At 41.0% G+C, this 22,684-nt stretch overlaps 2 protein-coding genes across 7 annotated transcripts in view; one reads left to right on the top strand and one right to left on the bottom strand.

Annotated features, from left to right (window-relative positions):
• The window catches only part of MARCHF5 (membrane associated ring-CH-type finger 5), a 53,363-nt gene extending 45,916 nt beyond the window's left edge, over positions 1 to 7,447 (bottom strand). Inside the window, exon 1 of the mRNA XM_020869975.2 lies at positions 7,362 to 7,447. Within this exon, the coding sequence (XP_020725634.1) occupies positions 7,362 to 7,396 (35 nt within the window). The 5' untranslated portion in view covers positions 7,397 to 7,447. The remainder of the gene's footprint in view (positions 1 to 7,361) is intronic.
• Positions 7,448 to 7,641: 194 nt separating this feature from the next.
• The window catches only part of CPEB3 (cytoplasmic polyadenylation element binding protein 3), a 199,480-nt gene continuing 184,437 nt past the window's right edge, over positions 7,642 to 22,684 (top strand). For 3 of the 6 annotated variants that reach the window (XM_070470648.1, XM_020869971.2, XM_020869966.2), the window contains exon 1: positions 7,795 to 7,949. The gene's annotated coding sequence lies outside the window, so the exon portion shown is untranslated. Of the gene's footprint in view, positions 7,720 to 7,794; positions 8,007 to 22,684 lie in introns of those variants that run through there. The other 3 variants (XM_070470647.1, XM_020869968.2, XM_020869972.2) reach the window with 3 other exon arrangements.

Below are 22,684 nucleotides of genomic sequence, written 5' to 3'. Positions count from 1 at the left end.
TACTGCCTTATGGATAGTGTATTCTGAGAAATTTTTCCATTTCTCATTTTTAAGGAAATTATAGTTAGTGCAAGTCATTATGTGTTTCATTTTTGCTAGGGTACTTTTAAGCAGCCATAAGGAGCTTTCACTAGAAATCTAAAACTCTTACAGTGTACCCTAATGTGCCATATAAATGTTACCACCTCTCATCTTATAACTATGGCATATAAGGAGCTGGGAGGCATATATATATATACGGCATGTAAAGAACTGCTACAAGAGTCTGGAGAAGAGTGGGAAATAATTCTGGCTGAAATAGTCAGAAAAGCTTTATAAATGAGCCAGAAACTAAACTGGATCTTGAAGAATGGGTAGAATTTTGAAAGACAAGATGCTGAAAAGAATACAGGACAGTGTGCATATCAAGCTGGCCTGGGCAAAAGATGTATACTCACGTACTCACTTTTAAACAGAAGCAGAGCTTTAAGAAGGTAGCTAGTGCCAGTCATGTACTCTGTGTCTTAAACATACTAGAGAGCAAAATAAATATGACTATGAAGGGTCTTGAAGGCCAAGTTAAAAAATTTTGAACTTAACCTTAGTAAGCAATTAAAAAAATACAGGTTTTGAACAAATGAGATATTTTTAAAATGGTGCTTCAGCAAGATTATTCTAAGCATTGACATGTCATAAATAGTGAAAAGACAGCGTGATTCAACAGTGTCGCCAATGTACATTCCCCTTCTTGAGAAATGGAACAGTTTCTGTTCTCAGTGAACTCCCTCTTGAATGTGCATGGTGATGGTAATAAAGGCTCTGAGACATGGGATTGATGTATTAAAAAAAATTATAATTCAGAGTGATGTACTATAATGAGTACATAAAGGTTCTATGGAAATTGTGGAAGAAGTAACTCACTGCCTGAAGGAGATGTACAATGCTTCAAAGTGGTAATTGAGCTGAATTCTAAAGATGGTTCCGAGTCAGCCAGGTGTCAAAAGGAAGGAAGTCCTCTAAAGCAAAAAATAAGATATACAGCAGAATATATTCAGAGGACAATGAAGTGCAGTGCAGAAGAGTTTGGTTAAAGCAGGTTAGGGCTGGATTGGATTAATAGAGCTAAGTCTCTTCACAAAGTCTTGAAAGTTTAGAATTTATTCTATTGGTAATGTAGAGACTGGCATGCTTTAAAGGATGGGAATGACATGAATATAACTGTTCTCTGGCCAATTCTGGTACTACTCTGTAAGTCAAACTGGAAGAGAAAAACTGGAGTCAGAGAAAGAAGAATCTATAGTATTTGATAAGCAGATGGATTTAGAGGGGAAGAAAAGCAAAAAGCAAAAAAAGATGTAGGTTTTATGGCTGGTAGATTAGAAGAATGGGCCAGAAATTGGGAAGTCAAGATAAGTAAAAACCAGGGAAATAGCAGTTGTTTAGTTTTAGATAGGTGAAGACACTAGTAATACTGTGTATACACAAATGAAAATGTCTACTGGGCAGATGGAAAGCAGACATTAAAATGTGGGAAAGAGGTCAAGAATAAAAACATACATTTGGGAGTCAAAGGTGAAAGTGAGATAGTAAGTGATAGAAGTATATCTACTTTTCGAAGAGTTACGTGCTGAGAACTGAACCATACTTAAGTGATTGAAGACAGTAAGTGATATGTAAGAGGGGGAAAAAGTAAGACAGACAAATAATGTAGTAGACTAGAACACAGTTTCAAGTTAGGGAGTGGAGGTCACCAATTTCAGCTTCATTAAATACATGTCAAGGACATGAGGACAAAGGAAAAAAGTCATTAGGTTTACCGATTAAGAAATTATTAGTAACATTTAATATACTTTTAGAAACTATGGATAAGAAAGGTGGATGAAAGTCAAATTACAATGAGAGGTAGTAAGAATCGAAATGTTACTAGAGTAGTTCAGTTCAGTCGCTCACTTGTGTCTGACTCTTTGCGACCCAATGGACTGCAGCACGCCAGTCCTACCTGTCCATCACCAACTCCTGGAGTTTACTCAAACTCATGTCCACCGAGTTGGTGATGCCATCCAACCATCTCATCCTCTGTCGTGCCCTTTTCCTCCCAACTTCTAACTTTCCCAGCATCAGGGTCTTTTCCAATGAGTCATTTCCTCGCATCAGGTGGCCAAAGTATTGGAGTTTCAACTTCAACATCAGTCCTTCCAATGAACATTCAGGACTGATTTCCTTTAGGATGGACTGGTTGGATCTCCTTGCAGTCCAAGGGGCTCTCAAGAGTCTTCTCCAACACCACAGTTCAAAAGCATCAATTCTTTGGTGCTCAGCTTTCTTTATAGTCCAACTCTCACATCCATACATGACTGCTGGAAAAACCACATGGCGGTGACTAGACGGACCTTTGTTGGCAAAGTAATGTCTGCTTTTTAATATGCTGTCTAGGTTGGTCATAAATTTTCTTTCAAGGAGTGTCTTTTTATTTCATGGCTGCAGTCACCATCTGCAGTGATCTTGGAACCCAAAAAAATAAAGTCTCTCACTCTTTCCCTATATATTTGCCAGGAAGTGATGGGAATGGATGCCATGATCTTAGTTTTCTGAATGTTGATCTTTAAGCCAACTTTTTCACTCTCCTCTTTCACTTTCATCAAGAGGCTCTTTATTTCTTCTTCACCTTCTGCCATAATGGTGGTGTCATCTGTGTATCTAAGGTTATTGAAAGCTCTCCCAGCAATCTTGAATCCAGCTTGTGCTTCCTCTAGCCCAGCATTTCTCATGATGTACTCTGCATATAAGTTAAATAAGCACGATGACAATAAACAGCCTTTCCCTATTTGGAACCAGTCTGTTGTTCCATGTCCAGTTCTAACTGTTGCTTCCTGACCTGCATACAGATTTCTCAAGAGGCCGGTCAGGTGGTCTGGTATTCCCATCTCCTTCAGAATTTTCCACAGTTTATTGTGATCCACACAGTCAAAGGCTCTGGCATAGTCAATAAAGCAGAAATAGATGCTTTTCTGGAACTCTCTTGCTTTTTCGATGATCCATACTATGAGTATCCATACTCATATCACGAGTAGTATGTTAATACAATAGATTATATATGTATACTCTTTAATTGCTGAATATCACAGAATTCAATATTTAAAAAAGTAAATTGCAGACTGATATATTTAAATTTTAGAAACAAAAACTGTGAATTACATATAGTATATATAAAAGCTTTAAACAAAAACTGGAAGAACATAAACGCACTTATGACAGTGGACTGGGGATGGGAGAAGATATGGGACTGGGGGATAATGGCCAAAGGGGACTTTATCTGTAATGTTTCTGCTTTTTATATAGAGATGGAAGCAAATACAACTAATTGCTAATGGTTCTTAACTCCAGATATTGTTCTGTAAATGTAAAAATGGGACTGTAATATGATTGAGGAAAGATGCCAAAGAGAATGAGAAGCTGCTTTAGTGGAAGCTAGAGACAGTTTAAAACTCAGAAGGTAATACAGCTCAATCCTATGAGGACATCTACAACCTCTAAAGGGATGTCCATGTGGTTGGTAACATCCTGTGAGAGAGGATTCTAACTCACTTGCTACTGCAGGAGGCCTGTGGGGAACAGATTATTCTGTCATTGTTCTTCCCATCTGACTGTTCCGGGGACAATGACTCCGTTCCTTGCCTACCCACCATGTGCGATTAAGTGATGCAAAACAACCTCAACAAATTCCTAAATGTTTAATGTGAAAGGGGTATACAAAAGTCAAGTTTCCAGAAGCATCTCTCACCAGGCTTTAAACCTGAGGTCCATTTCTGCAGTTTGTTTATAGTATTCTTTGTATTCTCTATACATTTAATCCTCATTTTGAGAAGTAAAAGAGAAAATGAGAAAGTATAACGGTGACAGAGTAGACATAACAGACTTCTTAAAAAAGTATGATAATGAAGGAAAGGAAAAAATAAGATTCAGAGAGTCTGATGTAAAGGGTTTAAATTTATGAATGGTTATAATTTCAGGGCAATGATTTGTGACCCCCAATCATTCATGACATTAGAAAACCACCCCCTTTCCACCACTCTCAATTTAAAAGGTTCAAATGATAAATTTACATAAAACAGCTGCTTACTGTTTATAAAAATGAAAGGCAATCAAAATATATATCTATATAGACTCTTTCCAGCTGCAAATATGGCAAGAATAAAATTTAAGATAAACAATTGCTAAACTAGATTTACTTATTCACAAAGGAAAAGCAATTGAACGTCAGCTCTTAGTAAGCTGCTATTAATTAAAAAATCATGAAAGACTGAATGTATAAACTGAACATACCATCATGTTTGTAAATATAATCTTTATTTTATTTGACATCGGTGGAACACAAACCTCACTAGAATTAAAGCTCCACATGAGTATTTCTGCTTATGTTCACTACCACCATATACTGAGGGCTTAGAATGGTACTGGGCAAATGGATCAATATTTATTAAATCAATTCAATGAATATAAACTTAATAAACTATTAAAATATACTTAATCTTAACCTAGAACTGAAACAATATGTTATATATATTTCCTTAATCTTCTCAAGGATAGAACTTGTACTGAAGAAATAAACATAAAGCCAAGTTTCTGGAGTAAATTCTGTCACTCAAAAATTGCCACCCAAAGACCAAGCTGGGGGGAGGCAAATTCAAGCAAGAATTCTGGGTCCTAACAGGTTGACATATTTTAGTCTCTTGAACCTGTCAGTATTGTTCAAATGAACCCATCAAGTATCTTTGTGTTCAACTTGCAGGGGGGCCAGCCCAGATTAAGATGATAGTAAATACAAAGGAGATGGGGGATACGGTGTGTGTGTGTGTGTGTGTGTAAATTGCTAATTGATTGGTTACATTAGAATCTTTTTTTTAAAATTATTTATTTATTTGGCCGCCCTGTGTCTTAGCCCAATGCACTCAGGCTTAGTTGCCCCGCGGCATGTGGGATCTTAAGTTTCCCTAACAGATCAAACCTACATCCCCTGCACTGGAAGGCAAACTCCCTATCACTGTACCACGAGGGAAATCCCAGTTACACTAGAATCTTAAGTACCTTCTGTATGCCTAACATACGAATAGCATTTATTGTTGTATCAAGTACTTATACAGAGAGACTGTACAAGAACAACAACAAAATACTTACACTTGTTCTTATTTATACAGTTCTGTAAGGTAGGACATTACCATTTTTTAAAGATGATGCAGAACCTCAGAATTTAAATCCAAAGTCATATAGCCAGTAAGTGGCAAAATGAGAATTTCAAGATTACTGTCCAAGCTTACCTCTCTAAAAAAGTACTATCCCTTATCATGAACTAATCACTTAGGGTTTAGGGCAGTGGGAATTCCCTGGTGGTCCAGTGGTTAGGACTCTTGCTTCCACTGCAGGAGGCCCAGAGTCAATCCCTAGTTGGGGAACTAAGATCCATCAAGACATGTGGCACTGCCAAAAAAAAAAAAAAAAAACCCTTTAAAAATGATTTTCAACCACAACAAACATCTGGAAAGCTTTTGAAAATACCCATGCTCAGGCCCTACCCTCCAGACATTTGTGAACTAACTGGTCGTGGGCAGAATCAGGTATCCATCCATATGTTAAAATACTCCTCAGGTGATTCCAACATGGGGCCAGGTTGTAAAATGATCTTTGAATATCATCTTAAGAATCTACCTTGAGATACGTCAAAAACGTAGAGAAGATGAGGGAAGCCAGTATTATAGTCACCTGTCTCAGTATATGCAGCCAGAATTTCCAAGTTTCTGTTGAGACATCGTAAAATGTCTTGCTGGCACTCCTTGGGTTTTTTACTTTTATGCAAATTTCCAAAGAGTGTATGAAAGACAGATCAGTTTTTGGACACAAAAGTCAACTACATAAAAGTGAAAGCAGCAGACCCTCAGAGGGGGTAAAAATTAATTACAAAATACCCAGCAATAATATAGGGTCTCTGACTGGAATTGGCAGTGGCAGAAAATGGTCTCCTCTGAGCATATTTCAGTAGTCCTACATAATTTGCCAGTATGGTAAATTATTAGACCACTACACAACTGGGGAGAATGACAAAAAAGTTCATGCATTTGCTCATAAAAGTATTTACTGATGACTTGCTTTGTACAGGGGGTTGTAGAATTTGAAATAATGACACATAAGTTTCTGCCTTCCAGGAGCTTGTAAACTACTTATATAAAAAGGGAGTAGTCAATACAACTTGACCTGAATGCTCTCCTAGAACAAGGGCTGGATTAATTACTGGGTCACCCCAACTTAAAAAAGTCAGTACCATGATTTCTATCAACTTAGACGTCTCAAAATTCTAAGCTCCAAAGGAAATGTCTGTCACTCTGGAAGAAGACGGTACTTTTAAGTGATTTGTGTTCTGGGTGTGATCCAAGCATAATTTTATTGGGTATAATTTCATTTAAGGGAGGCTCTTCATTTAACACTTTCCAGTTGGATTCGTTCTCAGTACAGAGCTACATCACACACTGAACTGGGTGGCGAGTGATCTATTGAGAGTTGTAGGCAACGAAAACATACATTAGCCAATAGCACTGGCGTTGCCAGGAAGTTATATCTTTAGTGGAAAATGTGGAGTAAGGGTCTCCAGAAACTCGTGGTAGAACCCAGAGACTAGAATTTCAACAGCAGAGGGCTCTGCAGCCGATTTCACAGAAAGTTTTACCGACTGGAGCCCCCCCAGGAACTTGCTCCATGACAAGATGAAACTTTCTCAGGGAACTCAACGCATGGTAAAATACGAGAAATGTTCAGGGTTGGATTTATGTCTGTTTCCCATAACCTCTACTCTGGTCTGACCGTTAAAGTCCATTGAAGATACTCTTGACCTTATAGTTTGGGGTTGGGGATACGGAGTAAAGAAGAATGAAGTTTGCCTATGAAGTTTTCCAAACGAATGCTTATTTTTCCTTGGCTTTTGGAAAGAGTGTTAAAATTGGAGGAGGATCATTCCCCAGAAAATTAGTTTGGCTCTTCTTGCCAGTGACATCTCGGACAAACACGTTACAACACAGTTTGGGGGGGAGGGGAGGAGGAGAGTGAGAAAAAGAAACTAATTCTCTGGGTTCACACAAGCCCCTCTCACTTCGCAAAGGCGTTCCGACGAAACTGGAGGCCACTCCTTAACTAAGTTTCGCTTTAAGTCTACGCACCCAGGCCGCCCGCTCCGTCCTCCCGCCAAGTACGGCCTCCAAACTTTCGGCCCCTCGCCCGGCCCCCAGGCCGTAGAACTCCCGGCACTCCGGACTCCGCTCCGAAGAGCCCCGAGGCCGGGCGCGGCAGGGCTGGAACGAGGGTCAGCGGCTCGCGTCCTCCCCAGAGGCTGCCCGTACCTGTCCAGCATCTGCTGTAGGGCTTGGTCCGGCATCTTCGGCGGAGCCGGCGCACTCGTCTCTCCGGTGAGCCCGGTCAGGGCCGGGCCCAGGACAATAGCACTGAGAAGCGGCGGAGTAGGCCTCAGTCCGGCGGCAGCCGCGAACCCGCCACCCAGCCTCCCGGGGCGGCTCCGCGAGCCCGGCGGTGGCGGTGCGAGGCCCGCGGGCGTCCGGAGGAGGCGGTGGGGAGCGAGGAGGAGGAGCCTAGGGCGGGGAGACGGCGATCGCGGCCGGGGTTCCTGCCCGTGGGCCCGGGGTTCCGGTCCATGGACCGCGGTCGCCGAGTTGCTGCCGGCGGAGGAGCTACCTCTGTGAGGTAAGAGTCACCGCCTCCGTGCGCGCTGGGGTCACGACGCAAGGAGGCCCAGAGCAGCCTGGGAGATGTAGTCCTCGGACCGTCCCCGCTAGAGGCTGCACAGCCCGCCCGGACCACCGCCGCCGCCCGGCCGGCGCCCTCCCGTTTCCTTCCTCCAGGGGGAAAAATGTCCTGCGGGCCGCCTTCCAAGAAGCAGCAGGATGTGCCGCTCCACTGTCAGTAGCATCAAGGTCAGCTCTCCCTGCCTGTTTTCTCTCAGCTCTGGTGCTCAGGTGGGACCGAGCCAGGTGAGGGGTGGGATCTAAAGGGCCATTTCTCGGCGGGGTCTCCAGTCCCGGCCGCGGCGTCTGGGTGGGCCGTGGCGGGGGTGGGGGTGGCAGAAAGCGTCTTCGGAAGCCCTTAGCGCTGGGGCCAGCCTCTGCAGCGTCTGAGCCCATTTCGGGGAGTTACACAACCCCCGCAAGGGGTCGGATGCTCTAGTGCGTGAGGTTATTCCTGAGGGGTCGGTAGGGCAGGGGCTGCCTTGACCAGTTGGTTCCCACCCGAACCTCTCAGGGTGTATCTCAGGGCGGGGGGAGAGGGGTGGGGTGTGTGTGCGTGTGTGTCGGGGGGAGATTATTCCCTCCTTCTCTAGGAACCTTCTAAAATGTGCCTGGGCTTTCAAGGGCTCGCCGATAGTCTCCAAATGGAACATGGTCGTGAATAAACAGCTCTTGCTTACTCAGCTGTGGGTTGTCAGGGTGTTTGTTTCCGTCTGCTGCTGGTCAGTGTTAACCATTTCTAGTCGCCTTGACACCTCCAAGCAGGTGGATGTGTGTGGGGGAGAGATCAAAAGGAAAAAATCATAAATCGCTCGTTGAGTTATTCTCTGACGCTCTAGGGACAGCTTTGGCGGGAGGAAAAGAGCTGTTGGCTAAAAGGAAGGCGTCTTTTGGACGACCTGTGGCGTTCTCTAGTGCTGTGATTGGTAGAACGTTTGGTAGTTTTCCCCTGATTGTGCCTAATTTCTGCCGCAAGATGTTTGATTTTTCTTTACATTAAAATGTGTTTTTAAAGCTCTTTTACTTTTTACGTAGCATTTTGCAATCAGCTCTTAATTTCTTGCTTACAGTCTGCTTCCTGAATATATTTGATCTAGAGTGTACATCGCCAGGTAGAAAAATAAAAATAACATGTGACCAGAAGTTATTTGGCCTCTGCTTTCTGAAAGATGCTTTTATGAAAGACTTCAGGAATTTACACGACTGATTATAATTAATGTTTCACCCCTTTCTCATGAAATGAGAAGCAGGCCCATGACAGGGAAGGGAAATAAGTAATTTATTAAGGCGTTTGAGATTTTAAATTCCTATTTATTACTACTCCTACTGGGTAAGTCTTCTCTTACTGTGTGTTTATCTGTTAAAGCAATTGTCAGCCAGAAGGAAATGGATACATACATGCTGCTCAAAAAACAGAATTTTATTCTAGCATATTGATTACATAGATTAGAGCAGACTCCATTTAATTTTATGACTTACATTAAAAGGAATTTTCACCTCATCTTATAATTTCTGTTTGAACTTCAAACTGGAAAATAATGTGGTACAGTTCTATTGCTAGCAAAGTGGTGTGCAGATTATCCTTTTTTAAAAAAAAATTATATTAGCATTTTCATGAAAATTCTGCTTCCTGGCTGTGTCAAAAATCCTTTGAAATACGAAAAAAAAAAACTTTCTGTTACTCTTCTTAAGACTGTTAGGGAAAAATGAAGCAATTAGCACCTGACCTAGTAATCCCATTCCTCGGTATCTACGCAAGAGAAATAAAGATATATATCTACACCAAGACTTGTATGCCAGCATTCATAGCAGCATTATTCCTAGTAGCCAAAAAGTGGAAACAACTGAAATATCCATCAACTGATGAATGGATAAACCAGTAAATCCTCCTGTACAGTAAATCCGCCTGCAATACAGGAGACACAGTTTTGATCCCTGGGTCTGGACAATCCCTTGGAGAAGGAAATGGCAATCCACTTCATTATTCTTGCCTGAAGAATCATGGACAGAGGAACCTGGTGGGGGCTGCGGTTCGTAGGGTTGCAAACAGTTGGACGTGACTGAAGTGACTGAGCATGTACACACACACACCCAAAATGTTATTAGCTGACAACAAGGAATGAAGTTCTAATACATATGACAATGTGGATAAATCTTGAAAACATGTTAAGTGAAAGGAGCTAGTCACGAAAACACCACATATTGTATGATTCCATTTATATTAAATGTTAAGAATAAATTCATAGAGACAGAGTAGATTAGTGGTTGCCAAGAGCTGGAGGGGCTGGAGAGAAATGGAGAGAGATTGCTAAAGGTCATGATGTTTCTTTTGGGGTTGATGAAAATGTTCCAGGGTTAGAGTGGTGATGATTACACAACTTTGTAAATTATATTGCAAAAATAATATAAAACAAATTTAGATTCAGGTGATGCTGACACAAATCTGTAAATAGACTTTAAAAATTTAATATGAGTTAATTTTATAGTATGTAAACTGTTTGGTTGCTAAGTTGTGTCCAACTCTTTTACGATCCCATGGACTGTGGCCCACCAGGCGGCTCTTCTGTCCTTGGAATTTTCCAGGCAAGAATACTGGAGTGGGTTGCCATTTCCTACTCCAGGGTATCTTCCCATCACAGGGATTGAACCTCCGTCTCTTGGGTCTAGTACATCTCTTGTATTGGCAGGCAGATTTTTTACCACTAGCCCCACTGTTTATCAACTTAATTTTCCTTGGCTTTAGGATTTTCAAATTAGAATTAGAATAACTGGAATCATAATTTATTCTGATTCTGAAGTAAAAAGTTCTTAATTGCTTAGATCTTAGTTTGACCCCCTCCAAATAAAAAGTTGAAATGCACTTACCTATTTTACATAAAGATTTATGGTAAATGATATTTAACCAAGAGATTAATAGCATGACCACAAAAATATTTTCCTCAGTGTTATGTTTTGAAATAGAAATTAATCTACTGAAAATATTTAAAGATTCTCCTAACCTTGGAGGATTAGGATCGATAATGTAGAGTTATCCTAAAGAGCTATGAAATGTATTAATAATTTTATAATGGATTTAGAAATATCTGAGTATAGAACTGTAGGATATTTAAAGTAGTATATTACTTTAATGTTCTACCCTGACACTTGTTTTGAACTGTCTGCCAAGGTATCCTAGAGACAGTTCAAAGAAATAATATAAAATATCCAGGTGTCCTCCAAGGAGAACTGTCAATTGCCAAATTTGCTGATAAACTGCAGGTTGAGTTCACACTGCAGGTTACAGAATATTCTTCATTAATTTATTTAGCAGACATTTACAGAGTATTTGTTATGTGCTTGGGCACTCTAGTCACAAATTAACCAATGACTACCCTTTAAGAACAAAGGAAAGCTGTGACAAACCTAGACAATGTGTTGAAAAGCAGAGACATTACTTTGCTGAGAAAGGTCCATATAGTCAAGGCTGTGGTCTTCCAAGTGGGCATATGTACAGTTGTGAGAGCTGGACCATAAAGAAGGCAAAGCACCAAAGAATTGATGCCTTCAAACTGTGGTGCTGGAGAAGACTTCTGAGAGTTCCTTGGACAGCAAGGAGACCAAACCAGTCAATCTTAAGGAAAGTCAACCCTGATTGGAAGGACTGATGCTGAGGCTGAAGCTCCAGGATTTTGGCTACCTGATGCGAAGAGCTGACTCATTGGGAAAGACCCTGATGCTGGGGAAGATTGATGGCAGAAGGAGAAGAGGGCATCAGAGGATGAGATGGCTGGATGTCATCACTGATGCAAGGAACATGAGCTTGGGCAAACTTCAGGAGATGGTGAGGGAGAGGGAGGCCTGGTGTGCTTCAGTCCATGGGGTCACAAAGAGTTGGACATGACTAAGTGACTGAACAACAACACAGAACATACAAACTACCTAACGATCAGTCAGTTCAGTTCAGTTGCTCAGTCGTGTCCAACTCTTTGCGACCCCATGAATCGCAGCACGCCAGGCCTCCCTGTTCATCACTAACTCCTGGAGTTTACTCAAACTCATGCCCATTGAGTCGGTGATGCCATCCAGCCATCTCATCCTCTGGCATCCCCTTCTCCTCCTGCCCTCAATCCCTCCCAGCATCAGGGTCTTTTCAAATGAGTCAACTCTTTGCATGAGGTGGCCAAAGTATTGGAGTTTCAGCTTCAGCATCAGTCCTTCCAATGAACACCCAGGACTTATCTCCTTCAGAATGGACTGGTTGATTTCCTTGCAGTCCAAGGGACTCTCAAGAGTCTTCTCCAACACGACAGTTTGAAAGCATTAATTCTTTGGCGCTCAGCTTTCTTCACAGTCCAACTCTCACATCCATACATGACCACTGGAAAAACCATAGCCTTGACCAGACGGACCTTTGTTGGCAAAGTAATGTCTCTGCTTTTTAATATCCTGTCTAGGTTGGTCATAACTTTCCTTCCAAGGAATAAGCGTCTTTTAATTTCATGGCTGCAGTCACCATCTGCAGTGATTTTGGAGCCCAAAAAAATAAAGTCTGACACTGTTTCCACTGTCTCCCCACCTATTTGCCATGAGGTGATGGGACCAGATGCCATGATCTTAGTTTTCTGAATGTTGAGCTTTAAGCCAACTTTTTCACTCTCCTCTTTCACTTTCATCAAGAGGCTTTTTAGTTCCTCTTCACTTTCTGCCATGAGGGTGGTGTCATGCATATCTGAGGTTATTGATATTTCTCCCGGCAATCTTGATTCCAGCTTATGCTTCTTCCAGACCAGCGTTTCTCATGCTGTACTCTGCATATAAGTTAAATAAGCAGGGTGACAATATACAGCCTTGACGTACTCCTTTTCCTATTTGGAACCAGTCTGTTGTTCCATGTCCAGTTCTAACTGTTGCTTCCTGATCTGCATACAGGTTTCTCAGGAGGCAGGTCAGGTGGTCTGCTATGCCCATCTCCTTCAGAATTTTCCACAGTTTATTGTGATCCACACAGTCGAAGGCTTTGGCATAGTCAATAAAGCAGAAATAGATGTTTTTCTGGAACTCTCTTGCTTTTTCGATGATCCAGAGGATATTGGCAATTTGATCTCTGGTTCCTCTGCCTTTTCTAAAACCAGCTTGAACATCTGGAAGTTCTTGATTCACGTATTGCTGAAGCCTGGCTGGAGAATTTTGAGCATTACTTTACTAGTGTGTGAGATGAGTGCAATTGTGTGGTAGTTTGAGCATTCTTTGGGATTGCCTTTCTTAGGATTGGAATGAAAACTGACCTTTTCTAGTCCTGTGGTCACTGCTGAGTTTTCCAAATTTGCTGACATATTGAGTGCAGCACTTTCACAGCATCATCTTTCAGGATTTGAAATAGCTCAACTGGAATTCCATCACCTCCACTAGCTTTGTTCGTAGTGATGCTTTCTAAGGCCCACTTGACTTCACATTCCAGGATGTCTGGCTCTAGGTGAGTGATCACACCATTGTGATTATCTGGGTCGTGAAGATCTTTTATGTACAATTCTTCTGTGTATTCTTGCCACCTCTTCTTAATATCTTCTGCTTCTGTTAGGTCCATACCATTTCTGTCCTTTATTGAGCCCATCTTTGCATGAAATGTTCCCTTGGTATCTCTGATTTTCTTGAAGAGATCTCTAGTCTTTCCCATTCTGTTGTTTTCCTCTATTTCTTTCCATTGATCGCTGAGGAAGGCTTTCTTATCTCTCCTGGCTATTCTTTGGAACTCTGCATTCAAATGGGATACTTATATTTAAAAACATAACCAAACCACTTACATGTGAAATACTACGTGAGGATACATGGCATGAAGTGCCACATGAGTGGCCTAGAAGTACAAAGTGAGGTAGCAGTTTAGAAGAGACTGTTGTGGGTTGGTGAGCTAGAAAACTTTGTGAAATAAGGGAAATTTAGGTGCCACCTTGTAGAAATAGGAGGAATTAGGTAGGTAAAGAGGTGGAAAAGGATTTTGTATTTAGATAAGGATGAAAAGATGTGGAGAGAAATTAACCTCTGTAAATGGCACTGTACATCTCTGTTGAGTAAGAGTGAAAAATATGGTTGGTTGGTTAAGTCTGGAATAGTTAGAAGGCCTTGAAACCATTAATTCTTTTGACAAGTATTTATTGAACAAGCAATATTTATGTGACAGGCACTAAGCCAGGCACTGAAGATACTACTGGACAAAGACATAGCAACCCACTCCAGTATTCTTTTTTTTTTTTTTCCATTTATTTTTATTAGTTGGAGGCTAATTACTTTACATCATTACAGTAGTTTTTGTCATACACTGAAATAAATTAGCCATGGATTTACATGTATTCCCCATCCCAGTCCCCCCTCCCACCTCCCTCTCCACCCGATCCTTCTGGGTCTTCCCAGTGCACCAGGCCCGAGCACTTGTCTCATGTACCCAACCTGGGCTGGTGATCTGTTTCACCCTAGATAATATACATGTTTCAATGCTGTTCTCTTGAAACATCCCACCCTCGCCTTCTCCCAGAGTCCACAAGTCTGTTTTATACATCTGAGTCTCTTTTTCTGTTTTGCATATAGGGTTATCGTTACCATCTTTCTAAAGTCCATATATATGTGTTAGTATACTGTAATGGTCTTTATCTTTCTGGCTTACTTCGCTCTGTATAATGGGCTCCAGTTTCATCCATCTCATTAGAACTGATTCAAATGAATTCTTTTTAATGGCTGAGTAATATTCCATGGTGTATATGTACCACAGCTTCCTCATCCATTCGTCTGCTGATGGGCATCTCCACTCCAGTATTCTTGCCTGGGAAATCCCCTGGACAGAGGAGCCTGGCGTACTGTAGTCTGTGGGGTCACAAAGAGTCAGACACAACTTAGCAACTAAACAATAACAACTAAGCCAGGAACTGTAGGTACAATATTGAGAAAAACAAGCATAGTTCCTACCTCTGTAGAGTGTACTCTTCATCGAGGGAAAGAGATATAATCGTGTAAAGTCAGTTTTTAGTTCGCAAATGTAGTACATGATGTTATTAGAGATAGTAGTAGGATTTTGACCTAAACAGGGTGATCAGAAAATTTTTTCTCAGAAAGTGCCCATCATGATAAGGCCTGAGGAAGAGCAAGGTTAATCGAACAAAGGGAGGAGGGAAGAGCATCCCAGACCAAAGAACAGCTTGTGCAAATACCCTGAGAAGGAAGAATCTTGTGGTGAAGAATAGACATGGAAACAAAAAGGGGGCTTGGAGCAAAATGGGACCGGAAAGGTCAGTCAAGTGACCGACTCTGAAGAGCTTTCTAAGCCAATTTAAGGAATTTTGCCTTTATCCTAGAAGCCTCTGGGAAGAGGAGTTTAGGCCTTCTGTAGGAAATGGAGAGTTAACTTGTAGTGGTTCCCAAGCCTGCTGTGAGCCAGAGAATTACCCTGGTAATTCTGATGCACGTGCCTTGGAGCTGTCCCCGCGAGTGACTGCTAGGCCAGCGGTGTCTCTGCGGAAAAACCGCGGTGGTCGAGAGCCTCAGCTCAAACCTGCATTTGGATCAGCGTTGCCCTCAGGGGCTCAGCAGTTTGGGGTGGGTTACTGAATAAGCCACAGTTTCCTCATCTTCAGGAGGATTACAGAACCTACCTTACTGGGTTACGAGGAGGATTAAATGAGAAAATCCATTTAAATTGTTCAGGACAATGCTGGGCACATAGTTAAGAACTCCATTTATATTAGCTTTTAATTATTACTAAAAATTCTCAAGTCAGGGTAACAGTGATTTAGGGGGATTAATTTTGCAGTGGTATGCAGAGTGGGTTGGGAACAAAGGCAAGTTAGGACTGGCCTAGGTTTCAGTAATTTAGCCATGGTCTGTAGCTGTTTCAGAAGTTTGCTTTAACACAGCTATAAGTTCTTGAAGAGACATATAGGCTAAGTAGTTTTCAAATAGATGATGTTCCTGGGCCTCTTAAAGGACTTGTATAGGGACACCTTGATCTCCAGAATATATTTTACTGAGCGTCTATAGGATTTGTTTGAATTGACCTTTTCTTAATTCTGGACAGAGGCTTCACTGGCCACTTAGGACAGTCTAAAACCTGTCTATCTTCATTTGCTATGCAGAGAATAGAATTTTAACATCTTATATCAACTCTAGTGAAAAAGATATTTACAAAAAGTGATTGATTTTACAAAAAAATCATCATCCATTAGTTAGTCTTCTCTTCCTCTTAAATACTGTGGAAGAACCATTACTCTTCATTGTCGTTGCTTAAACTCCTCTCTCTGGGTCAGGTGTCCCTTGGATAAGTCAGTGGTATGTCAAGAGTAGGTAAAAATCACAGGATGACATGCTACATCTTCCTTCTTGTATCTTGTTCCAGGAGAATCAACTTTATGAGAAAATATATATATAAAGAATTATATTCTTTTTTTAAATAAGCATGAATGTCATAGAGCAGCAGTTCTGCTGATAGTTGTCTCAGAGAAAAACACATTACATGATTGAGCTGCAGAGTGAACCAGTCACTCATTTTTTACCTGAAAGACTATTTTGCCTGAAAGACTAACAATAAACATTTAAAACTTTTGTGCTGTTAAGAAAATGAAAAGACTTTCACTCATTTAAGAATGGGAAAAAATTTGGGGAAATCATATATCTGAAAAATGACATATCTAGAACATATAAAGATTTCTTGTAACTCAACAATAGAAAGGCAAATAACTCAATTAGAAAATGGACAAAGGATCTGAGTGGACATTTCTTCAAGATATACAAATGACCAGTAAGCACCTGAAGGAGATGCTCACCAACATTGGTCATTAGGGAAATGGAAATCAAAACCACAATGAAATACTACATCACTCTCCCTAGGATGGCTATAATAAAAAAGATGAATAATAAATGAATAGTGGTAAGTGTTGGTGAGAAGTGAGGAAAGAAGCTCTAGTACACTGCTGATTGGAAGGTAAAATGGTGTAGCCATTTTGGAAAACAGTCTGGGACTTCCACAAAAAGTTAAACATAATGTTTTCGTTTAACCCCAGGTATATGCCTAAGAGAAATGAAAACCTATGTCAACACTAAAACTTGTACACAAATGCTCATAGCAGCATTATTCATCATAGCCACAAAGTGTAGCAACCTGAATGCTTATCATTTATGGATAGGTAAAATGTGTCCATACAGTGGAATATTATTCAACAGTAAGGGATGAATTATTGTTACATGCTATAGCATGGACAAAGCTAGAAAACACTGTGCTAAGTGAAATAAGTCAGTCCAAAAGAAAACATATTCTGTGATTCCATTTATATGAAGTGTTCAGAATAGGTAAGTCTGTAGAGGCAAAAAGTAGATTAAATGGTTGCTGACAATTGAGGGAGCTGGAGTTTTGAGGAGTGACAACTAAAGTGTGTGGGGATGTGCACCTATTTTTGAGGTGATGAAGGTATTCTAAAATTGATTGTAGTGATGATTGCACAACTCTGTGAATATATTAAAAGTCACTTAAGTGTACACTTTAAATGGGTGGATTATTTGGTGTTTGACTTGTATCTCCCTAAAGCTGTTGTTTAACGTTGTTGTTGTTCAGTCACCAAGTTGTATCTAACTCTCTGTGACCCCATGGGCTGCAGCACGCCAGGCTTGCCTGTCCTTCATTGTCTCCCTTGAGGTTGCTCAGATTCATGTCTGTTAAGTCAATGATGTCATCCAACCATCTTATCCTCTGTCACCCCTTCTCTCGCCATCAATCTTTCCCAGCATCAGGGTCTTTTCCAGTGAATCAGCTCTTTGCATCAGGTGGCCAAAGTATTAGAACTTCAGCTTCAGCATCAGTCCTTCCAATGAATATTCAGGGTTGATATCCTTTAGGATTGACTAGTTTGATTTCCTTGCAGTCCAGGGGACTCTCAAGAGTCTTCTCCAACACCACGGTTTGAAAGCATTAATTCTTTGGTGCTCAGCTTTATTTGTGGTCCAACTCTCATATCCATACATGACTACTGGAAAAACCATAGCTTTGACCCGTATGGACCTTTGTCGGTAAAGTGATGTCTCTGCTTTTTAATGTGCTACCTAGGTTTGTCATAGCTTTTCTTCCAAGGAGCAAACGTCTTTAATTTCATGGCTTTAATTTCAGTCACCATCTGCAGTGATTTTGGAGCCCAAGAAATAAAATCTGTCACTGTTTCCACTTTTTCCCCATGTATTTGCCATGAAGTGATGGGACCAGATGCCATGATCTTCATTTTTTGAATGTTGAGTTTTAAGCCAGTTTTTTCCCTCTTCTCTTTCACTTTCATCAAGAGGCTCTTCAGTTCCTCTTTGCTTTCTGCCATAAGGGTGGTGTCATTTGCATATCTGAGGTTATTGATATTTCTCCCAGCAATCTTGATTCCAGCTTGTGCTCCATCCAGCCCAGCATTTCACATGATGTGCTTCACATAGAAGTTAAATAAGCAGGGTGACAATATGCAGCCTTGATGCACTCCTTTCCCAGTTTGGAATGAGTCCATTGTTCCATGTTCAGTTCTAACTGTTGCTTCTTGACCTGCATACAGCTTTCTCGGGAGGCAGGTAAAGTGGTCGAATTTAAGAATTTTCCTTAAGAATTTTTAAGAATTTTAAGATTCTTTAAGAATGTCTTTAAGACTTTTCTACCTTCTGCTGTGATCCACACAAAGATTTTAGTGTTGTCAATGAAGCAGAAGTAGATTTTTTTGGGAAATCCCTTGCTTTTTCCATGATCCAGTGGATGTTGGCAATTTGATCTCTGGTTCCTCTGCCTTTTCTAAATCCAGCTTGTACATCTGGAAGTTCTTGGTTCACGTACTGCTGAAGCCTGGCTTGAAGCATCTTGAGCATAATCTTGCTGGCATGTGAAATGAGTGCATTTGTGCAGTAACTTCAACATTTTTCGGCATTGCCTTTCTTTGGGATTGGAATGAAAACAAACCTTTTCCTGTCCTGTGGCCATGGCTGTTTTCCTGATTTGCTGGCATATTGAGTACAGCACTTTAACAGCATTATCTTTTAGGATTTGAAATAGTTCAGCTGAATTCCATCACCTCCACTAGTTTTGTTCATAGTGATGCTTTCTAAGGCCCACTTAACTTCACAGGGACATGCCCTTTCGTTGCTCCACGTAGCTGGAGGACATGCCTGGCACCTTGTTTAACCCACTGCTGGTCCTCTTGAGTGTGTAAACCTTCACTGGATGTGGGTGTTGATCAATGTACTGCCCAGGGGCCTGGACAAAGGCCCTGTTGGAGTTGTGACAAGGGGGTTCCGGGGAAGGCTGGAGCCAGTCAATGTTGGAGGATGCCCAGGAGTGGAGAGCTCCCTGGTCTCCCCTGGCTGCCCTGGGGCCGATCTGCCACCTAGGTGAATTATGATGGGCCACACCACTCAGTGTGCAGACACCAGGTTGTTTAACACAACAACAGGTGAACACTTTAAAATCCATTGTTAGCTGACTGATTTAATAACTTAGGACCTATCAATATAACATAATATTATATAGCTGAGCTATTTCTATGTAGGCCATAATAAGAAGTTGGCAGAGATGTAGTATTCAGCAGTTAGGACATTTTTTTCCCACAGAAATCACCTCTAGCTAATTCAGTTCCCCTTGGGGACATTTGTTAGTGTCTGGAGACTTTTTTTGATAGTTACACTAAGGATGCTCTTGGCATTCAGCAAGTTGAGACCAGAGATTCTGCTGAACATACTATAAGGCACAGAACAGCCCCTCACAGCAAAGATAATGTAGCTCAAGATGTCAGCAGTGCTGAGGGTGAGAAGTGCTGAGCTAACTTAAGCAAAAGGCAATTTATTGGAAGGAATTGGGTGAGCTCACAGGATTGAAAGTAAGGCAGGAGAACCAGGCTGGAAGCAGTCAGGTAGCAGCCATCACTGACCACCTTCTTGCAGGAACATTCCATGCTCTCATATGGGTTCAGCTCCCTCCAACTGTTTGTATTCTGCTCACAGATCAAAATCTGAGGAGGGAACATCTGATCAGTCTTCCTTGCCACTTGGCTAAAGGAAGGCAGTATACCTTGAGTGGTGGCATTTCCTCAAAAGGAAGTCCATATATTAGCAAGCACTTATTGAACATATGGTTATGATTCATGTACTGTCTAGGTGCTGGGAACAGAGGAGAACAAAAGAGACAAAAATGCTCTTATGGAGCTTATGTTCTTAGGATGCTAAATCAGGGGAAATCTTTAAGTAATAACGTAAAGAAGGTTGAGTATTTGCCAAACACTAAGGCCAATAAAAAGATACATAGGACTTTTTTTTTTTTTTTTAAGTATTACCTCTGGATAGTGAAACTGAATGTCGGGAGAGGAACCTACTTTTCATTTTATTCCCTTTCGATGTTTTCATTTTTGCCAGGAGCCTGTATTTTATAGTTACAATTTTTAAATTAAATTAAAAAAATAATCGGTGCAGGTGAAGGATGAGTAAAGGCTTTTAAAAAGTCATAATATGGGGGATTCCTTGGTGACCTAGTGGTTAGGATTCTGCGCTTTCACTGTCATGGCCTGGGTTCAGTCCCTGGTCAAAAACTGAGATGCCTCAAGCTATGTGGCCAAAAAATGTCACAATATTATGATGGTTCTGTTTATTATGGAAAAACAGAAAGAGAAAATCTGACAGGAAAGTGTAGCCTGTAGTCACTCAACAAATGTTTGTTGAACACCTACCTGCTTTAGGTCCTTTTTGGACAAGGTAGAGTATAGGTAAATAAGCCATCAAGCAGCAGCCACCTGTGAGGCAGTCTGTGAGGTGCTGCATCTAGGAGGGTATTGAAATTTGAAAAAGATCTGAGAGCTGCTCTCAACGAGTGCTTGTTGGCATCTACTTATGGAACACTTAATATATGGACCCATTACACACGTTATCCCAAATCCTAACAGTGACCTTAACAGGTGGCTGTGCCTCCTGTATCACACAGAAAAGCGCAAACAGTGGAAAGATGAAGTCACAGCAAGTAAGTGGCATAGCTGACTTTTGATTCCAGAGACATCTGACTTCACTGGAGAACAGTGTATGAGTATACAGATAGTTAAATAACAAGTAAAGAAGAGAGCGACTGATTGCAAGAGCAATCACAGATCCACCTATGATTAATCTTCGAAAAATTTTACAAATAGGCATCCCAGAAGCTCAGAGAAGGGAAAAGAAGTAGCTGCATGTTGGAGAGGTCTGGGCAGGCTTCCTAGTGGAGGAGTGGTTTGAATTGGGTCTTGGAGGAGGAGTATATGGATGTGTAAAAAGGCAGTGCATTACTAAATGCCTGCTTGAGTCTAGAAACATTTCACCTAATCCCCGTGGTTCCATTTGCGAGGTGAGGAAACAGAGGCCTCCCCTTAGCCTCACTCCCCTGCAAGCAATAGGCAATTAATAGGCATTAATTTTGGCAGTTTGATGGGTGTGAAGTGAAATTTCATTGTTATAGTCAAATGTTTACCTCTATTTTATAGCTTCTGGGTTTTACCTCTTGGGTAAGATGAATTAATGATGGAAGAGAAAGTATACATAATATACTAAAAGACTAGGATATACTCTTTGGGGAGAATAGATATTCAGCATAAGTAGTTTTCTTCTACTAAAGCTTTTGTGAATATATTATAACTGATTTGATACCCTACAGCTGAAATCTCAGCTTGATAAGTCTGAGAAAATTCACCTATTCGTTTTATTCAGCATCATTTCTTGAGCTCCATCTGTGTACCAGGCACTGTAGAAAATATTGGAGATACAAAGATGTGAATGATACTTGTGTGTTCTTGTCATCAGATTGTTTACAATTTAATGAAGAGACATATTGTCATATGTTTACAATACATGGAAATCTGTGAAATCTAGGAGTCCTCCTTCAGTTATCCTTCTCCCTCACCTCATCCCCCTACCCTTCAGTCAATCATCAGGTATGGTCCGTTTACCTCCTAAATGCTTCTCAAATCCATTTATTTGTTTCCATTGTCCCTCCCTTCACCCCAGTCCAGTTGCCTGACATCTCTTACCTCGGACTGCTTACTAGTCTCATTATCGATCTCCCCACCTATGCTTTTATCCCGCTTCAACTGATTTGAAAATTGACCTCTCCAGTTTACTTTTTCTTCCTTTGATTCCCTAGAAGAATGACTTGTTTAGAAATGTAGAACTGATCATATTACCTGCTTGAAACCCTTCTCTGGCCTGTTTAAATCCTGGAGAGAAGGAGCCAGTAGAAAGCATAAATTTAGTGATTTGGAGAAAAGGGGAGTAATCCATAAATGATGACTTTTAAGCTTCATGAGGGCAGGACAGGACCCTACCTGTTTTGTTCACTCTTGTAACCCCAGTTCCTTGCACAGAGCCTGGCCCTTGGCAGGTGTTCAGTAAATATTTAGTGAATTTTTAAAAGGGAGAGACACTTGTAAGGCTAGAATGAACACCGAGATGTTTGGAATCGGAAGTATCAGTACAAACTCTTTATTTTATAAATACAGATACATAGATAAACACACACAGATGTGTGCATACATACTCTTTTGACTGTATCTTCTGGTAGGGCCTAAGGCATTTACCTCCCAGAACCAGTGAATATATCTAGTACTGTCTCTAATACAGGCAACAAGGGTTGTTTGGAGAAATTGCTAATTTTAGACTGATAGGAAAAGTACATCAACCTGGAACATCTACAGTGCCAGAAAGTAGGGATATACTAAAAAAATGACGGGGCCATGTCAAAAGGGCCTAGGTGTCAACTTGATGGGGCCCCAGTGGCCAAATCAGGGACATTTTGAATACCCTTATAAATAATGATAATGAATTATAACCTATAGAATAAAATACGAATCTGTGAGTCTTTGCTGATAAAAATAAATGAATAAATCAGGGGAGAAGGAAAAATTCTTCCTTATGGTGGCATTCCAGCTAATTAAAAGGGTTGA

This window comes from Odocoileus virginianus, chromosome 7 (assembly GCF_023699985.2).
Source record: "Odocoileus virginianus isolate 20LAN1187 ecotype Illinois chromosome 7, Ovbor_1.2, whole genome shotgun sequence".
NCBI lineage: Eukaryota > Metazoa > Chordata > Mammalia > Artiodactyla > Cervidae > Odocoileus > Odocoileus virginianus.
Note: the sequence above shows the minus strand (reverse complement) of the source record. Positions and strands in the feature narration are given on the sequence as shown.